The sequence below is a fragment of the Artibeus jamaicensis genome, unplaced genomic scaffold, assembly GCF_021234435.1.
Source record: "Artibeus jamaicensis isolate MK-2021 breed Jamaican fruit bat unplaced genomic scaffold, CSHL_Jam_final contig_685, whole genome shotgun sequence".
Lineage (NCBI taxonomy): Eukaryota > Metazoa > Chordata > Mammalia > Chiroptera > Phyllostomidae > Artibeus > Artibeus jamaicensis.
Window position 1 is genome coordinate 3,625,441 of NW_026521924.1, and position 15,359 is coordinate 3,640,799.

The following is a 15,359-nucleotide window of genomic DNA, read 5'->3' on the forward strand; positions in this document are numbered from 1 at the left end:
AGAATCTGAACAATACAGGCTTGTCCCCATGGGTGTGTGGGCCTAGGTCTTGGGCACAGAAATTTCTTGATTGTTACTTAGCCAAACCTGCCATTGCAAAAGTTTATTAGAGAAAAAAGATAAAGGGAAATCAGAAGTAGAAACACATACGTATGACATTTAGAGCCCTGGCCAGCTCATTTGATTGTATCTTGTGGTCCTCAAGAGGCCTACGGCCATGTAAATAGGGCTGTGCATAAAAAAGGCCTCTAGATGATTATTTTTAAGTCTCTCTCAGTGGAAGAAAAGAAGTAAGTATATTAGTTGAAATGAATACTAATCTCAGCTTGATCCAGAAAAGAGAAATAGTTGGTTGTGACTAGCTACTGTGGTAATGAATTGATGCAGTAAGCCTAATAATGAGTTTATTTTAGAGATTTTTGTCTTTGCTATCTGACCATCAGCTACAGACCAAAACCCAGCCAAGGATATTAAAGTTCAAGTCTAACTTGTCCTGGGGGGATCTATTTTCTTTCCCTAAGGATTTATTTATTTATTTTAAACAAAACCCAACTTCTAGTATTGTTTTAAATTTAATATGGAGATTGGGTTCAGGAGTTTGAGGCTATTTCTTTCTATTTTGCACATTGCTGTTTTTTTTCCCCCACTCACTTCCACAGCCTGAAGCCAGCCTTACAATAGAGAGTCTGATCCACTTGGGATAGAGGCCACCTGGCTTAGGAGGGTTAAAAAAAAAGCTACAAAGCAGGGCTTTTAAAAAGATTTCCCTTCCTAAAAGTCAAGAGGCCCAAGAGGGATGTGGCCCCTTGCCTGGGTTCAGCATTGTCATTTTGGAAAGGTGTGGGCTGTTTGGCAGGAGGTATAGTGGACCCCAGCCCTGGGGCGTGGGAAACGCTTCCAGACACTGGAGGGGTTGGGGGTGTTTCAGTGAGAGGGATATCGAATTCCTGTTCAGCTACCCGGCTCCAGTCAGGGGATAAATAGGTGGGGGTGAGGGGCAAGTTGCCAGGGGAGGGGGGGAGACAAGCCTGGGGCGCTGATGGCGGAAGCCAACTGACTGATGCGCCCCTTCACCTGTCTTCACTCTGCTCCCCAGGGGGAGAAAATGCTTTCAGGGGACCACGGTGACCAGCAGGGCTGTCTGCTTGGCTGAATCAGCCTGTGTCAATCCAGTGGATTTCAACAAAAGAACAGTGCTCACAGGAAGGGAAGAGGGCTGCCAACACAGAGACCATCACCCCCTTTTAGGAAGCACCTCATATTTGGAAAGACCACCAGGGAACTTGGTTTACTCAAGTGCAGTGGTGCATGGGGCTGCTGCAGACAAAGCTGAGTGTGTGCATGCGCACATGTGTGCATGCCCATGTGTATGTGCATGCACACACACTTACATGCAGACCTAGGGCTAGGGCTCCCAGGGGTAGCAGCTGCTTCATTCTTTCTTTGAACATCTTTCTGAGTGAACAACATTAACCTTTTGTGGTCTTCTAGAAAGAGAAGGCCAGAAATGCAGCTGGAGTTTCTTTTCTTTAGGACCAACAGGTCATTTGATCAATAAAACACAGACCACCTCACCCCTCTCTCTGTACTTCCTGCAGAAGATTAACAGACACAGGGATTGTGCAAAGAAAAAGGACTGACCTGACTTGGCAGTGTGCAAAAAGACGGTGTTGGCCTCGTCTTTTGTGATCTTTTACTTTAATGGTATCTGGGTTGGGGTTGCATTGGTTTCTAAGCCATTCTGCTAATAACCCTGATATTTGAAGCTATGGGGAAACCTATGTTCTTGGGGGTGATGGTGATTTTTGCTGTATAAAGGGTAACTCAAAAGCATGGGTGTGGCCCTGTTCCTCTTCCAACCCTCTGCTCCAAAGGATTTCTTTCTGAAGCAGAACCTGGAGGTGAGCTTCTTGTTCCTGTGCTGGGGTGGGGGTAAGACAGTGAAAACAAAGCACCGATTTTTTCTACCTGTTACAGGTCTATATGAACAGGTGGCTTGGGGGTCTCAGGAAGAGGGCGAATAATTTCCACTTGTGCTATATTGGCACCTTTGTAATGGCACATGGGGAAGCTGCATTTGATAAAAGTCCAAGAGGCTTTGCCAGAGAGAACCATGTGTGGCCTTCCCATAACTCACTCTCCATTTAATTATCCACTTCCTTGTCTCACTCTAGTCTTCTCCACACCTATAAGGCCCAACAGCTCCGTTGGCCTTCAGGAAGCTTGGTGAAACTGCTCTGAATCTTTCTTTACCTCCCATCTGGCTAAACAACACAGCTTACTATGATGAAAAATGAATTGCCACGTGACTGCTCTCCTGAGATTATGCTCAGCTCCACCATGTGTGCTGCAGAGGCTTAGCTCTCACGGTTGCCTGTTTCTTGGTTTTGGCAAGTAATGTGGGTTCTCAGCTCCGTGGATCCCAACTGCCTTTGCACCTCTGCTCTTCCCTAACATTTAGGTAACATTTTAAAAGGGTCCCAGTGGTGTCTAGATAAAGTATGAGGATTTCATGACAGATGAATTTATCTGGGGAGGGAAAGGGTATCCTGAGAAATTTGGTTTTTAGGTGAAGCCCCATGAACTCAAGTAACATCTCAGGGAGGGGAGGCACTCCCAGGAGCCTTACATTCCTCTGCATCCATGCATATTTGTGTAACTTTACTTTAGTGATTTTTAAATCTATTACACCAATAGTTCAGTCCTCAGTATTAAGCCCCTGCCTGACATTTCCCACCTTTGGGAAAAAAGTGAGCCAAAGCAAGCCTAAAATTTTTCCAGGCATGGCCTAAGCACCTTGGGGGTGAGGGCAGTTTGGCCCTGGTCCCATAAAATCTATAGACAAAAAAAAATTGCTTCCTATAGATGAAGGCACAATGGGCAGTGATGTTGAACAACAGTAAGGAGATGTCCATGTGTTTTTTTTGTTTTTTGTTTTTTGTTTTTGCCAAGTAGATTTTTGTTCTTTATCAGAGAGCCATGTAGGTCAGTTCCTGGAGAGAGGACAGGGGAGCAAAAAACCTGTTTTTCCAATTATGGGTTAAAACATACAAGACTCATCAGACATTAATTGGGGCATGCAACAATTTCTGTACAAGGGTTGTCAAAGAGTGACCTCCAAAACATTTTTTTACTTCTGTACTATCAACACTGACTGTCCTGCCTTACATTTTCCCGTCCATTCAATCTGCCCACCATGGAGCATAATTTTTCCTCCTCTATCTCCACAATCCTTCAGGCACAGTTGGTGGTGGTAGCTTGGATTTTTACACCTATGTCATCTTCTGGAGGAAAAAGGCCTTACATTTCTTAATATTCCCAGGGCCTAATACAGAGTTTTACACAAAGTAGGGGTTGGCCTATGTGGGTGTATTCCCAGTGACATTTGTTAGCCACCAGGACACTACTGTTATAAGCAAAACAACTCTAGCCAAGGAAACCTGATCTAAACTGGTGTCATGCCCAGAGTGTCAGTTTTGAGAGAGAGACAGTTAACTTAATTAAGGATCAATTGCTCTGGGGTCAGGTTCAGGAAGTTTCTGCCATGTAAACTAATTGTAATTTGATGCAGAGAGGAAGAATAAGGAAAAGCTAACCTTCCTGGAATAAAAAGAATCAAGAACAATGCTGGAAAGTATGGAAGCAGGCAAAGAGAACAGGAGCTGCACAGGGACTAGGTTGCCCAGGTAAAGGACCCTCTCTCAGTTATCATGGGGCCATCTCTGGGAAAAAACAGAGGAAAATCTAAGCAAAATCCAAAATTAGGTGTTTGTCTCTGAAACATGAATTGGTGGGATGAGTATTCCTAGGCACTGGAGAGCTTGGATTTGAGTCCCCAAATACTGTTTACTAGTCGTGTGACCTTGGGCACACCAATAGTAACTTCCTGAGTACTAATCACATTATTGATAATATTGGGAAAATGACCTGTGCTTTATAAGGTTGTTGGGAGAGTCAAATCAGATGAACATTTGCTTTGTAAGGTCTACTGTGCTATTTCAGTGTAGATGAGTAACGCCATTTTCAATCTCAGGCCCCACTTTGCATAACCTTCTATTTCCTGAAGATTTATCCCACTCCATCTTGCGGTGTATGTTCGTCTCTCCCCCTTAGGAGCTTCTGTCATCACCTCTCTTCCTCTTGTCAAAGACATTTTTTATTGGTTATTTAAACTTTAGAGCAATTAAAGTGTTGTTACCTCCTGAAGGGATTTCCGGTACCAGGGCACGCTAAGGCAGCATATGGGGGAGACTGGCTTCATGAGCACCTGTGAAATCATGCTATGATTTGCTTCATCTACTCACACGCTAGATTGGCCCTTTCCCATAGCTTCCATGTTTTATCAATTTCAGGGTGTATCATTATTTTTTGTTTTGTTTTTACATTTCAATGTCTCTGATTTATCAGAACGTATTTAACATCATGTCATACTTTCATTAGCAATGTATTATCTTTTTAGTGGTTTATCAAATAATGGTGAATCTCCCAATCAAGGGTGTTCCATAGATAAAATACAACACTGTTCTTAGAGAGGTGACATGGTCAAAAGCAGGACTCATTAAGGGGTTACAAAGAAAGGGGAGGAAAGGCAGTAGCTGCTTTGAAATCAGATCAGGAAACAAAGAGATGGACTGTTTCATTTTCTTTCACCTTTCAGCTGCTAAGCCTTACCTGGATGTTTGGATTCTGCCCATTGATATCTGCTTTGGAAAGATCTGGAAAGTTTGGTAGATCAAGGAGAAAAGATTTTGGACCATCTCTTTGCAATGAAGGGTGCCCAGCCTCTTGCTGGAATCTCTGTCTGGGGAGAGGTTGGTGTGCAGCCTGGTGGTCCAGATGCTCCCCTGGTACTTCTTTGGAGAAAGGAGAGCTGCTTTCTGATGTAGAATCACTTTCCACATTGAGGTTATTCTAAAACAAATAAGTGAATGAACAAATAAATAGGGCATGATTTAAAAATACCACTCTTAATAGTCTATTCAATTCGGGAGCAAGAAGAACTGCAGTGGCTTCTTGCAGGATAGTATTCCCAACTCATTTTCATTCCCCCATGGTTTAATTCTCCATTTTCAATAAGCCAAAGCATCAGGAAACTTATTCTAGTCTGCTACTTGGGAATTTTCTGAGGGTAAATGAGTTATGGGCTATTTACTAAACATCAAACATACCAACACAAAAGTACTATTATGAAGGACAGTAGGGGCTCTTTTAGAATTAGAATCAAATTATATTTTCCTTTTCACAGGTTCAACTGATTAATCACTCTTGCTTTAATAGTTATAGCCCTATAGTCCCGGATTTGTTTCTTTGGTGTGGGTCATGGAACAAAAGATCTTACCAAATATAATATAATACTTGATTTAAATAATTGATTATATCCATTCATTTATCTCTCTTTCCTTCCTTCCTTCCTTCCTTCCTTCCTTCCTTCCTTCCTTCCTTCCTTCCTTCCTTCCTTCCTTCCTTCTTTCCTTCCTTCCAATAAACAAATACCAACCACCTATAGGCACAGGAGATACAGCCATAAACAAGACAGACATGGACCCTATTCTCTTGGTGTATCCATATAAATATATGAATAAATAAATAAAATTAGATCAGAGAGTGGTGATTGCTGAAAAGAAAAGAAAGAAGAAAATAATAGAGAGCAACTGGGGACACCATTAAATACCTGGGGAAATGTCTCTGAGAAAGTGACATCTGGCACGAGACTTGAACAAGAGAAGAAGGCACCCTGCAAAGATCTGTGGGGAGAACACCTAGCAGCAAAAATTATGAGTAAGGCAGTCCTGAGGTGGGGATGAGTGTGGCTCATTTGAGGAACAGAAAGAAGGACAGCAAAGCTGGTGTGTAGTGAAGGAGGGAAGAACAGCATGAATTGAAGATGAAGAGAGGAAGCTAGCTGGAAAAAAGTGACACAAAGGCATTCTAAAAATGCAATGCCTTTATTCTGAAAAGTGCAAGTCTGTTGTTTTACCCAGCTAGTGAAAAATGTCTCTATTTAGTTGTCACTTGGGGAAAGTTTCCCAGTGATTGAGGAGTGTAGAAATTGCTGGACTTCTTCCCCAAACCAGCCCCTATTCTTGCATTCTCTTTGGACTTTTCGTTGGATGCTTCCTCCATCCCTTCAGAGATGGCATTTTCATGTTTACTGGTGGAGAGAGATGTGGAGATAGAATTTCACCAGCCCTTGGGTCAGTGGTTAATGTTCTTGTTATTCTTGGGCATGTTTTGGGGTTTGGAGTATATATTCCAGCACACTGTCTCCACACACACTCCCTGCCCCCACCCCCCCACAGTGCTTCTGACCCAGCCAAAGGGTTACATCTGGTATCAAAACACTTCTGACTCTGAGTCCCCAAAGTCAAGAATGGCCTGGGGATTAAACTTGTGCAGCATATAAATATATTCTGAGAGAGCTAAGGTGAGAAAATGGATTGTTCTTTAAACAGATATCAGCTTTGTGGATGATCTGAGAGGCCAAGAAGAGGACTGGGATAGACAATATGTCTGTGGTCTCCTCTTTGAAACATGAAGTTGCGCAGGGTTTGCTGGGTGCTCTCAGCATGTTTTTGCTTGCCCTCTCTTTTTGCTCAGGAGATGTGGCTGAGGGAGTGTCTTCATTCACCTTTCCACCCATCTCTCTGCCCTGGTTTTTGTCTCCTGGCACTGATCAACTCATTGGAGGCCAAGCGTATTGTGCTGAAATTGGGTCCAGTGCATGGAGAGAAAAAGAGGGCACATAATATGTCTTTCCTCAACATGAGGCCTCTCTATCACAGCCCAAGAAGAGATAACTAAATGCAATCATTCCCTTGCTTTTCTCCCTGGATCCCCAAACGTAAAACTTCCCCAACAGTGTTAGTGAGACCAGTTGATTCTCAAGGAAAATTTTTTTTGCACAGGATTTGGGCATATGAGTTTCTGAAGGGCCCAGGATTCGCTTGCCAATTGCTTGAGGGATTCCCTGCAAACTCAGCCTTAACTTCATTGTAGCAACTGGAAGTTACTCCTTAATTGTGTTAAAAAGGAAGCTCTCTATCTTTTTCCCTGTGATGAAGTACTTTTTCTCCTACCAAAACATATTTTAGAAGAAGAGATAAGAAATCTATTTTTGCTGCTATTTGGCATTTTGCTTAGATGGCTGAAAAAACAAGAGTCACTGCTGATTGGTTTCTTGATCAGGCTCTGGAATTTTTCCTGGTAGGAGATACTCCACCACAGAGTGATCCTGGCTCAGCCACAGTCCAAGAAAAAAAAAACTCCTTCAATGTCTCTGTGGTTCAATGACCCCCATATAAAACAGAGCAGATTATATGGAGAGTTCTGCACCTTTGTAGCGGGATAGTCAAGATAACTCAGGTTGGGTTGTATCTACACATGAAAAGAGAACTATAGAGTTAGGTGATTGGCTGGACAGTTCAGGCCACAAGTGCCTCTGCTGGGAATAGACAGGTTAAAGTATGTTTTGGCTTGAGTTAGGCATGTAATTGTGGCCTTTCTCCATCTTTCTCCATTCCTTCCCATTCCCTGCCCATAGCACCCTTGCCCTAGCTCAGTGTTTGTAAAGGATTTGGGAGAGGGGAGGTAATAAAGAAATTGTAATCACAATCTCTGAATATCTGAATTACTCTTGCAACTCTACCTAAACATAGTTATCTAGAAACCATGGCTCCTTGCCGTGGCATGCCCCAAACTTGCAGAAACTGGAAGTCCTAGGATGGGGAAGGTGTCTTACTAGGGCTCACATAAAATGAAACTCAACTTCATTCAATAGATAATAAGGTTCTGGAGTAGCCATTATTTTGATAATATAGATTTTAAATCTGGGGCAAGAGATGGAAGACAATGCCAACAACACAGGAAAAAGGTCTTTTCATTCTTTCTTAAGGATACACTGCATATTTTCCTTACTGAGGCACCATTGCAGGTCTTCACTGATGAACACCATTTATGTCTCATCAAGCTCACTTACTGAACATCTTACTTAAATTATACTAGCAGAGTGAAGAGTCTCAGGTGATCTCAAAGTAAAGACTTCAGTAGTTTGTGTTTTACTCAGGAAAGCAAACCCCCTTGAAGACAACAGTTTAGGAAAGTCTAAGAATTAAAAAAATGTCACTATTCTTTCCAAAGTGTGGAAGGATTAATTTTGCCTTAATTCAAGTGACATGAGGGTGTTTGCTCAGTTTAGGAAAATGTTCCACAATCTGTCTTTGAGTTGATCTTTAACCTGTGACAGTGCTATAGCTCCAGTACCAATGTTCTCTCTGCAACTCTAATTTGAGAGCTGTGACTGCCAATAAAAAGAACAGAAGAACCAAAGCTATCATATGGCTTTTACACATGCACTGTTCAAGTGCTGAAGTAGGTGATGTCCAGTGGCCAAACTGTCCAGCTACTGCTGATGTTCCCCATCTTTGTGTACAGCTTTTGTCTTTCCATTATTTTACAGCTTATTCTTATCTAAAGTAGGAATAAAATAATAATAAAATGTCAATAATAATGAAATAGGCTCCATGTTTGTGCAGCCTAGTATTTTGCCTTAGACAACAGTATTGCCTACCCAATAATGCATTCTCCTTTTTATTACTCAGTGTTTGACTTAGGTGGCAGAGTGCCTGGCTAAAATTACATTTTTCAGCATCCACAGGTGACCCCATGACACAATCCTGTCCAATATGATATAAGTGGAAGCTGCTGAGTCAAAGGCAGTTTGCATTTTGCCTTTCTCTTTTCCACTTTCTACTGCTTGAAATATGCATACTGGAGCTTGAATTGATTGAGGCAGCCAGCGGGCATGAGGATGAAGGCTATACTCTAAAGGTGGTTAATAGAAAGACAAAAGGTCCCTGATGGCATTGTAGGGCCACCAGACAAGTCCTTGAATGGTGAACTATGAACCTCTTTTACCATTTTCATCAATATTAATGTTAATCTTGACAGTGCTGTAGCACCATTATAAGTTCCTTGTTGTGACTCTGACTCTAACTATGACTACCAATAAAAAAAGGAGAAGCATGTTTACTCAAGTGACTCAAAGTTGTGTTCTCTGTTCTTGGCAATGGGACATAATCCCCAGCTGATGACATACTGACAGGGCATTTAGTGAATCATCATGGTAAACTTCACAATGGCAACCAGGCTACAGATGCTCAGCTCTGCTGCTAACTTTCCTTACATTCATTCCTATGCCAGCTCGGCCATCTATATCCTTCTCCATACATATTCAGAATCTTCTCATTGTTTCAGCACCTTTACATTACATTACTCAAATCTATTACTCACTGTATAATGTAATATTTCCTTTAATTTGTCTTAAAATACTATCATTTTAAGGAGTTTGCCACTGCTAAAAGTGCTCCTTAGAAAAATAAATGGCTGATTCCAGAGCTTGGGCAGAAAAGCATAGGTGAGTTTGGGATACCGTATTGTTTCAGATATCAAAGAACCCTGCAGTGATTAAGAAAGTCCTCTTTAAAGAACATGGGATGCAGCTTGAAGGGGCCCCCTTGCCCAAAGATTAGACAATTTGGACATCAAAACAAAAAGTGTGTGGTTCACCATCACACACCGAGTCTATGAAAATCTCTGAGCCTATGATACAAAAGAGGGGAAGACAGAAAACTACTGTCACCACTCAAGGTAGGAATTTATAACACTCCTTGCTTTGAACACTGGTATTAAAAAGAAAGAAGGGTTTTCCTGAGGAAGTAATATTTGAGCTGAGATTGAAAAGGTGAGCAAAAGTGAAGCAGATGAAGAGAACAGAGCAGAGGGGGAGGTGGGCCACTGACTATCGTGGATGAAAGGATATGGCAATTGTAGACTCCTCGATACCTGACATGGCCTGGTATAGGAATCCAAAGGATATAAGTGCTAGAATGGAGGAGGTGTTAAGATCCAGGCCACTCTGCTGTCTTAGTAAGAGACCACTCAGTTAAATAACATAAATGCCAGGCCCAAATCCACAACATCTTGACCCACCAGCCATTCATCTGAAAGCTTTCTATTGCAGTGTGTTGTGACTTTTCCCGTAGGCCACTTCCCTGGTGGCATTTTCTGGGTCATCTGTAAGCTTGCTGAATCTATCTGTGCTGGGATTTCTTCCCTCTCCCCTTGCTGTCAACAGCTGGCCCTATGCCCCTGAAAAGCTCTGCGAAGATGAACTAAATAAGAAAAATCCCTCATCTATAGACTGAGAACAATTGCTAACATGACAAGCCCAAGTGTTTTATTATTTATGTCCTTTTTTTCCCTGGGACATCACTGGCATAAGACCAAAGATGCCCAGCCACTGCCTTCAGCCACTGCATGGCCGCAGCTGCTCATTTTGGCTATCCTTGTGACCAAGGTGGAGTACCACAGCCACATCAAAGTCAACGTTGTCACACTGGTCAGAGTTCCTAGCTACTCATTTGGCATCAGCAGAGGGAGGGGGAGAGGGTCTTTGGAGAACCAAGCCACAGCACAAATTGGCAAATTCGGGTGATCAGCTCCAGGGGGAGACCAAGTTGTGAAAAATGGGAGATGGCGTCCACCTTTGGAAAACGTGTGCTAAGCATTGTTGTCTCAGTCTACAAACAGCTACCTGCCCTATTCTGCAAATACCAACCAAAGGCCAGTGTGTAAAAACAGGCCTAACCTGAGCACTTCCAGAACCTCCAGAAGAAGCAAAAACTAGTAACAAATTGTCGCTGGCTAGGACAGCTTTAGTGCTGTACAAAAAAAAAAGGTTGTAGTAAGTATTCCCACATTAATGCAACTGGGCAGACTTCTTGGAGGCAAACGGGATGGCAGATTTCTGGAGGGCAAAGAACAGGCAGTATCTGCAATCTCAAACCCCACACCCTCCAATTCCACAAGCTCAGGAGGCACCCAATAAGTACTAGTTGATGATAATGATGGCCACAGGCCTAGTTAGATTTTATTTTAATTAGACTCAGGCTATAGGCCTCATTACCCCTCATGTGGCTTTTATGTGGGATTCTAAAGAAAAAAAATCCGGGAATCTTCTATTGAAGATATTAAAGAAGATATTATTAGCAATGCTTTGGTCTCATAGACTTTGAACAACAAACAACAGAGATTATAATTAACGTCACTGCAGCCTCTCTCCTTAAAACATACTAACAATATAGCTAATTAGCAATATGTCCTCATTTGGGACTGGACATCTGCATATTATTATCGACAATGCTTGTTTCCTTTTCCCAGATTAAAGGAAGCCATACTGCACCCAGGCATATGGCTGCGCTCCTTCTACATTAAAACACTTCGTTTCCTTCTACCCACAACCAACACACTCAGGATTTTATCTGTGCTGGGCATCGATTTTTGTCTGGAACACTTCCACGTGTCTAAAAATAAGTTCAAGAATGCCATTGGTGGTTATTTCAAAGAGAAGAGCAAACGTTTCTCTGTTTGGGTAGATAAAAGAATAAAAGGGCATGCTGATTATCTTTACACATGATTGGGGAGCAGCAAGTGCCCCTAGGAAGAGAAAACCAGGAGAGAGAGCAAAATGAACTTCAGACAGTAAAATCTGTTTTCTCAGGGAGCATACTTGTCCTTAGGGCTCAGGACCATTGCTGTAGGAGTGGCACTAGAGCATGGTGGAGGCTTGTTCTGGAAAGAAGTAAGCAAGATCCGTGGGAGAACCATGCACTGTTGAATACATAGAGGCGAGGTTGGCCACCTCTTGCTGTCTCTACCTGTGTGTGATGGAATCGCTCCCCTGACGGCAGCAGGAACAGAGAAAATATCAGTGGCTCTATTTTATAGCAAGGATGAAAATGCAAACTCCTGGCAGGGGGGAAATGGCTGGATATGCTTCAATGTTTGCTGTGGGATCCTGAAGTTGAATCCGGGAGCTAGTGACACCGACCGGCACATTATATTTCAAGAATGCAGGAGAGTTGTATCTTGGTGGGCAGTGGAGCCTTCCGTTGAAAGCCTCACTAATAGCTGAGGAATCTTTCATTATAGTGGCAGAATGTATCATAAGACTGTTTACTTCAGGGTTTGGGAGTGACCCTGCTTATGATCTCAGTCAGCACTTTAGAAGAAGTGAATGGTCAACTCCATGCACTTGGGCAGGGAGCTGGCTCCACAATGAAAGGGGCTACTAGTGTGGGCTACCCACTCCTGTGCATCTTTCTTAATTTAAGGCTCTTGGGGCCTTCTGAGAAAATGGAAGTCAACACCACACTGGCTCGCCTGGGATACTTCTGTAAACAACTTTCATCTTGAAAATGTGTGGATTATTGGTGATTTTTCAAGTTGTGCTTTCTCTGCTGCTGGCAAAGAAAATAGAGTGGGAACTCTCCAGGACCCATTTCCTTTATGTCCTGTGAGGCTAAAGAATGAACAGAAAAGAAATATGCACTGGTCTTTTAACTCTAAGAAAACATGTAAGAAGTAGAATACATGGGTGGAAAGCTAAATTGGCCAAAGAAAACTTTAATCATGTAAAACATCTTTGCAAATGTAAGAGAATGAAGAAATTGTATTTTCCAGAACTTCTCAGAGGGAATGGTGGGCTTGCCTAGTAGGAACACTTTTGTAGATCTCTTGGGGTGTGAGACAAAAGCTCCCACAAGAGTGTGCTACAGGAGGGTTTCGTCTGCTGAAGGGGTATTTGGATTGGAGGGCAGAGCTAATTTGCTTTGGTCTACAAGGAACAGGGTGGCCACCAGGGGGCTTTGGTCTCTGCTTCTTGGCCACGTGGAGCTCAGCCTCCTTTTAAATCAAACTGTGAGCAAATATTTATGGATTACTGAGGATCTTTCAACTTTTGCTTTCTCCATTTTTGGTATAGAAAACAGAGTGGTAACTCTCTGGGATCCATTTCCCAGGACTTAATTTGAAGAGGCACCAAATTATTAGCATGCCTAAGTGACCCAACTCTCTAAGTCCTCCCTCGATCAGAAGGGGAATGTGTCAAACAGGATAAGGAGACCCAGGAAGTTAACTGCTCCTGCAGTGATTTTGTGTTTCCCCACATCAAACAGGGGGCACCCAAGGCCTAGGTCAAGGCTGGTGTTCCACTGTTGAACGGCAGAACCTGGAAGGCAACTCAAAGAGCCTGGGCTGGCAATGTTCGAAGGTTGACCGGGGGTATGGTGGCCCTGGGGACCCTTGCCCAGCTTATTATTTAAATTAATAAGATGGATTTCTATTAACACCCCAAACTAAGACTCCTTATTGAAACCTACAACAAATCTCTCTGCTCCAGTACCTCTAAAATGGGTTTTAAAGGGAACTGGGTCTTAACCTCAGAACACTGGAAAGGGCTCATGGCTTTGCAGAAAGGGCATGGGCCAGGAGGTGTGAGGCCTGGGTCTATGTCCCAGCATTGCCCTTACCTACTTCTGTAAGCTTAGGCACATTATTGTACATTTGCACCCATGGTAGATTGGATCACAAAAGTGTCCATAAATTCTCTCTCTAAATATCCATGCTTTGGGTAGCTGTCTCCCACACTGTTTTTGTGTTTGGCCACGGCACTTCCTTTGGCCAGTAGACAACAGTAGGCACAAACAAGTGCTTGTACATTAGGGCTTGCCTATTTTTGCTGTTCTTTCGAATCCTGAACTACTGTGTAAAAAGGCCTGGGCTAGTCTACAGGGTAATAAGAGACATGTGAAACAAAGATAATCTATCCCAGACCAACCAGCCAGCCAACGACCAGTTACTCAAATGGAGACCGCCCTAGACCATCCAGCCCCAGCTGAGCCAACGCACACTGGAAAAGCCACCCAGCTGACCCATAGAATCATGAGAAATAATAAACATTTGCGGTTTTAAGGTAATTAATTCAGAATGACTTGTTATACAGCAAAAGCTGATATAGGACCTCAGTTATAAATGAGTATAAGAGTGAGGAAGAGTGTTAACTACAGAAAACCTCTCAATCCATCTGGTTCTGACTCCCTAGCAATGAAATCTTCAAGAGATACTTGTTCTGAAGAAATTATTCCACCAATTAAAAAAAAGTTACCCCAAATGCTGAAAACATCAAATTGAGGATGGGGAGATTAAACAAAACTGATAGTTCTAAAGGCATAAAATGTCACTACTGTCTTCAATGACAAGGATACCTTCTCCTTTCTGCTATCCTTCCACCTGCTAACTCTTAAGCTGGGTAGAGTCTGTTGGAACCCTCCTCCCTCCACTGTTTCCGTCATTTACATATGCTGCTTTGTTAACAGTTTCACTGACAGTTTTTCAACTAGTCTGAGTGGAACCACAATCATTCTCCCTTACACTTTCATGAGGCACCTGTATAGCTCAGCCAGCTGCCAGAAACTAGTAATGCTCATTTATTAAGGAACCCCACTGGCACCATAAAACAATCACAGAGCTATCACAGACCAAGTATGACTTGAGGTGAAGAGAAAGCTGTAGCCGCCAGGACCAATTCCCCTTCCCATCTGCCTATACAGATTGTTCTTATTTGGACTGCTGTTCTGTTCTCTCCATGGAAACTGTTTGATCTCTGCCTGGAAGCTGGCAGGTGATGTGACTGTGGGCTCTTGACTTAGCTTGGCTAGCCTTTCTTTATAAATGGTTAGGATGCTTGTTTTACTTGTGAATTCACTCAACAAACACTTACTGAGTATCTGCTTTAAGCCAGGTGCTCTGTGGGATGAGAAATTCAAAAGCACAGAGCTCATTAAGATAAATTCTCCAAAACTTGAAAATAAAGCAAAGGGATGATGGCAAGTTTATCAGTTCATCCTCAGGCACAGTATGACTGGCCTGTACAAATATATGATTCTCTAGGAGAATGTATGTACCTTTGTTTCACTTATTATTTACTATTGATTAAGGCCCAGACTAAAAATTATATGCTCACTTGTAGATTTTCATCTTGTGGAAATACAAATGTTTCTTTGTTCAGTTGAAACAATAGTTCATGAAAAGTTCTCATCAAAAGGAAAACAATTGTAACTCTATGAGATGATGGATGCTAACTAAATTTATTGTGGTAATCATAACATATACATATATTAAGTCATCATGTTATGCACCTTAAACTTATATGACATGATATGTCGATTATAGTAAAACTAGAAAAAAAGAAGCAAAATAACTCAAAGATTACATCATATTGCTCTATAGGGCATTAACCAGTTTTGTTTCCAGCTTACAGATTTACTTCTTTGTGATTTTCCTAACTAATTTTATAAAAATCTGTTACTCAAATGGTCTGAACTGATATTATCACCTTTCTACTTCCCTCATTAAGAAGTTAATTAAATTGTTGACATGTGCTTATTTTATATTTGCATGAGACATGCTTTTAACATTATAAAAATCATATTTGAATAGGCTTTTCTCTTCGAGGACTTCTA

General features: G+C 42.2%; 2 protein-coding genes across 6 annotated transcripts in view; one reads left to right on the plus strand and one right to left on the minus strand.

The window, feature by feature from the left end:
- The window catches only part of TASP1 (taspase 1), a 469,517-nt gene that overhangs the window by 444,621 nt on the left and 9,537 nt on the right, over positions 1–15,359 (plus strand). The window lies entirely within an intron of this gene.
- Positions 1–15,359, minus strand: part of ISM1 (isthmin 1) — an 85,952-nt gene that overhangs the window by 20,077 nt on the left and 50,516 nt on the right. Inside the window, exon 2 of the mRNA XM_037129277.2 lies at positions 4,672–4,911. Within this exon, the coding sequence (XP_036985172.1) occupies positions 4,672–4,911 (240 nt within the window). The remainder of the gene's footprint in view (positions 1–4,671; positions 4,912–15,359) is intronic.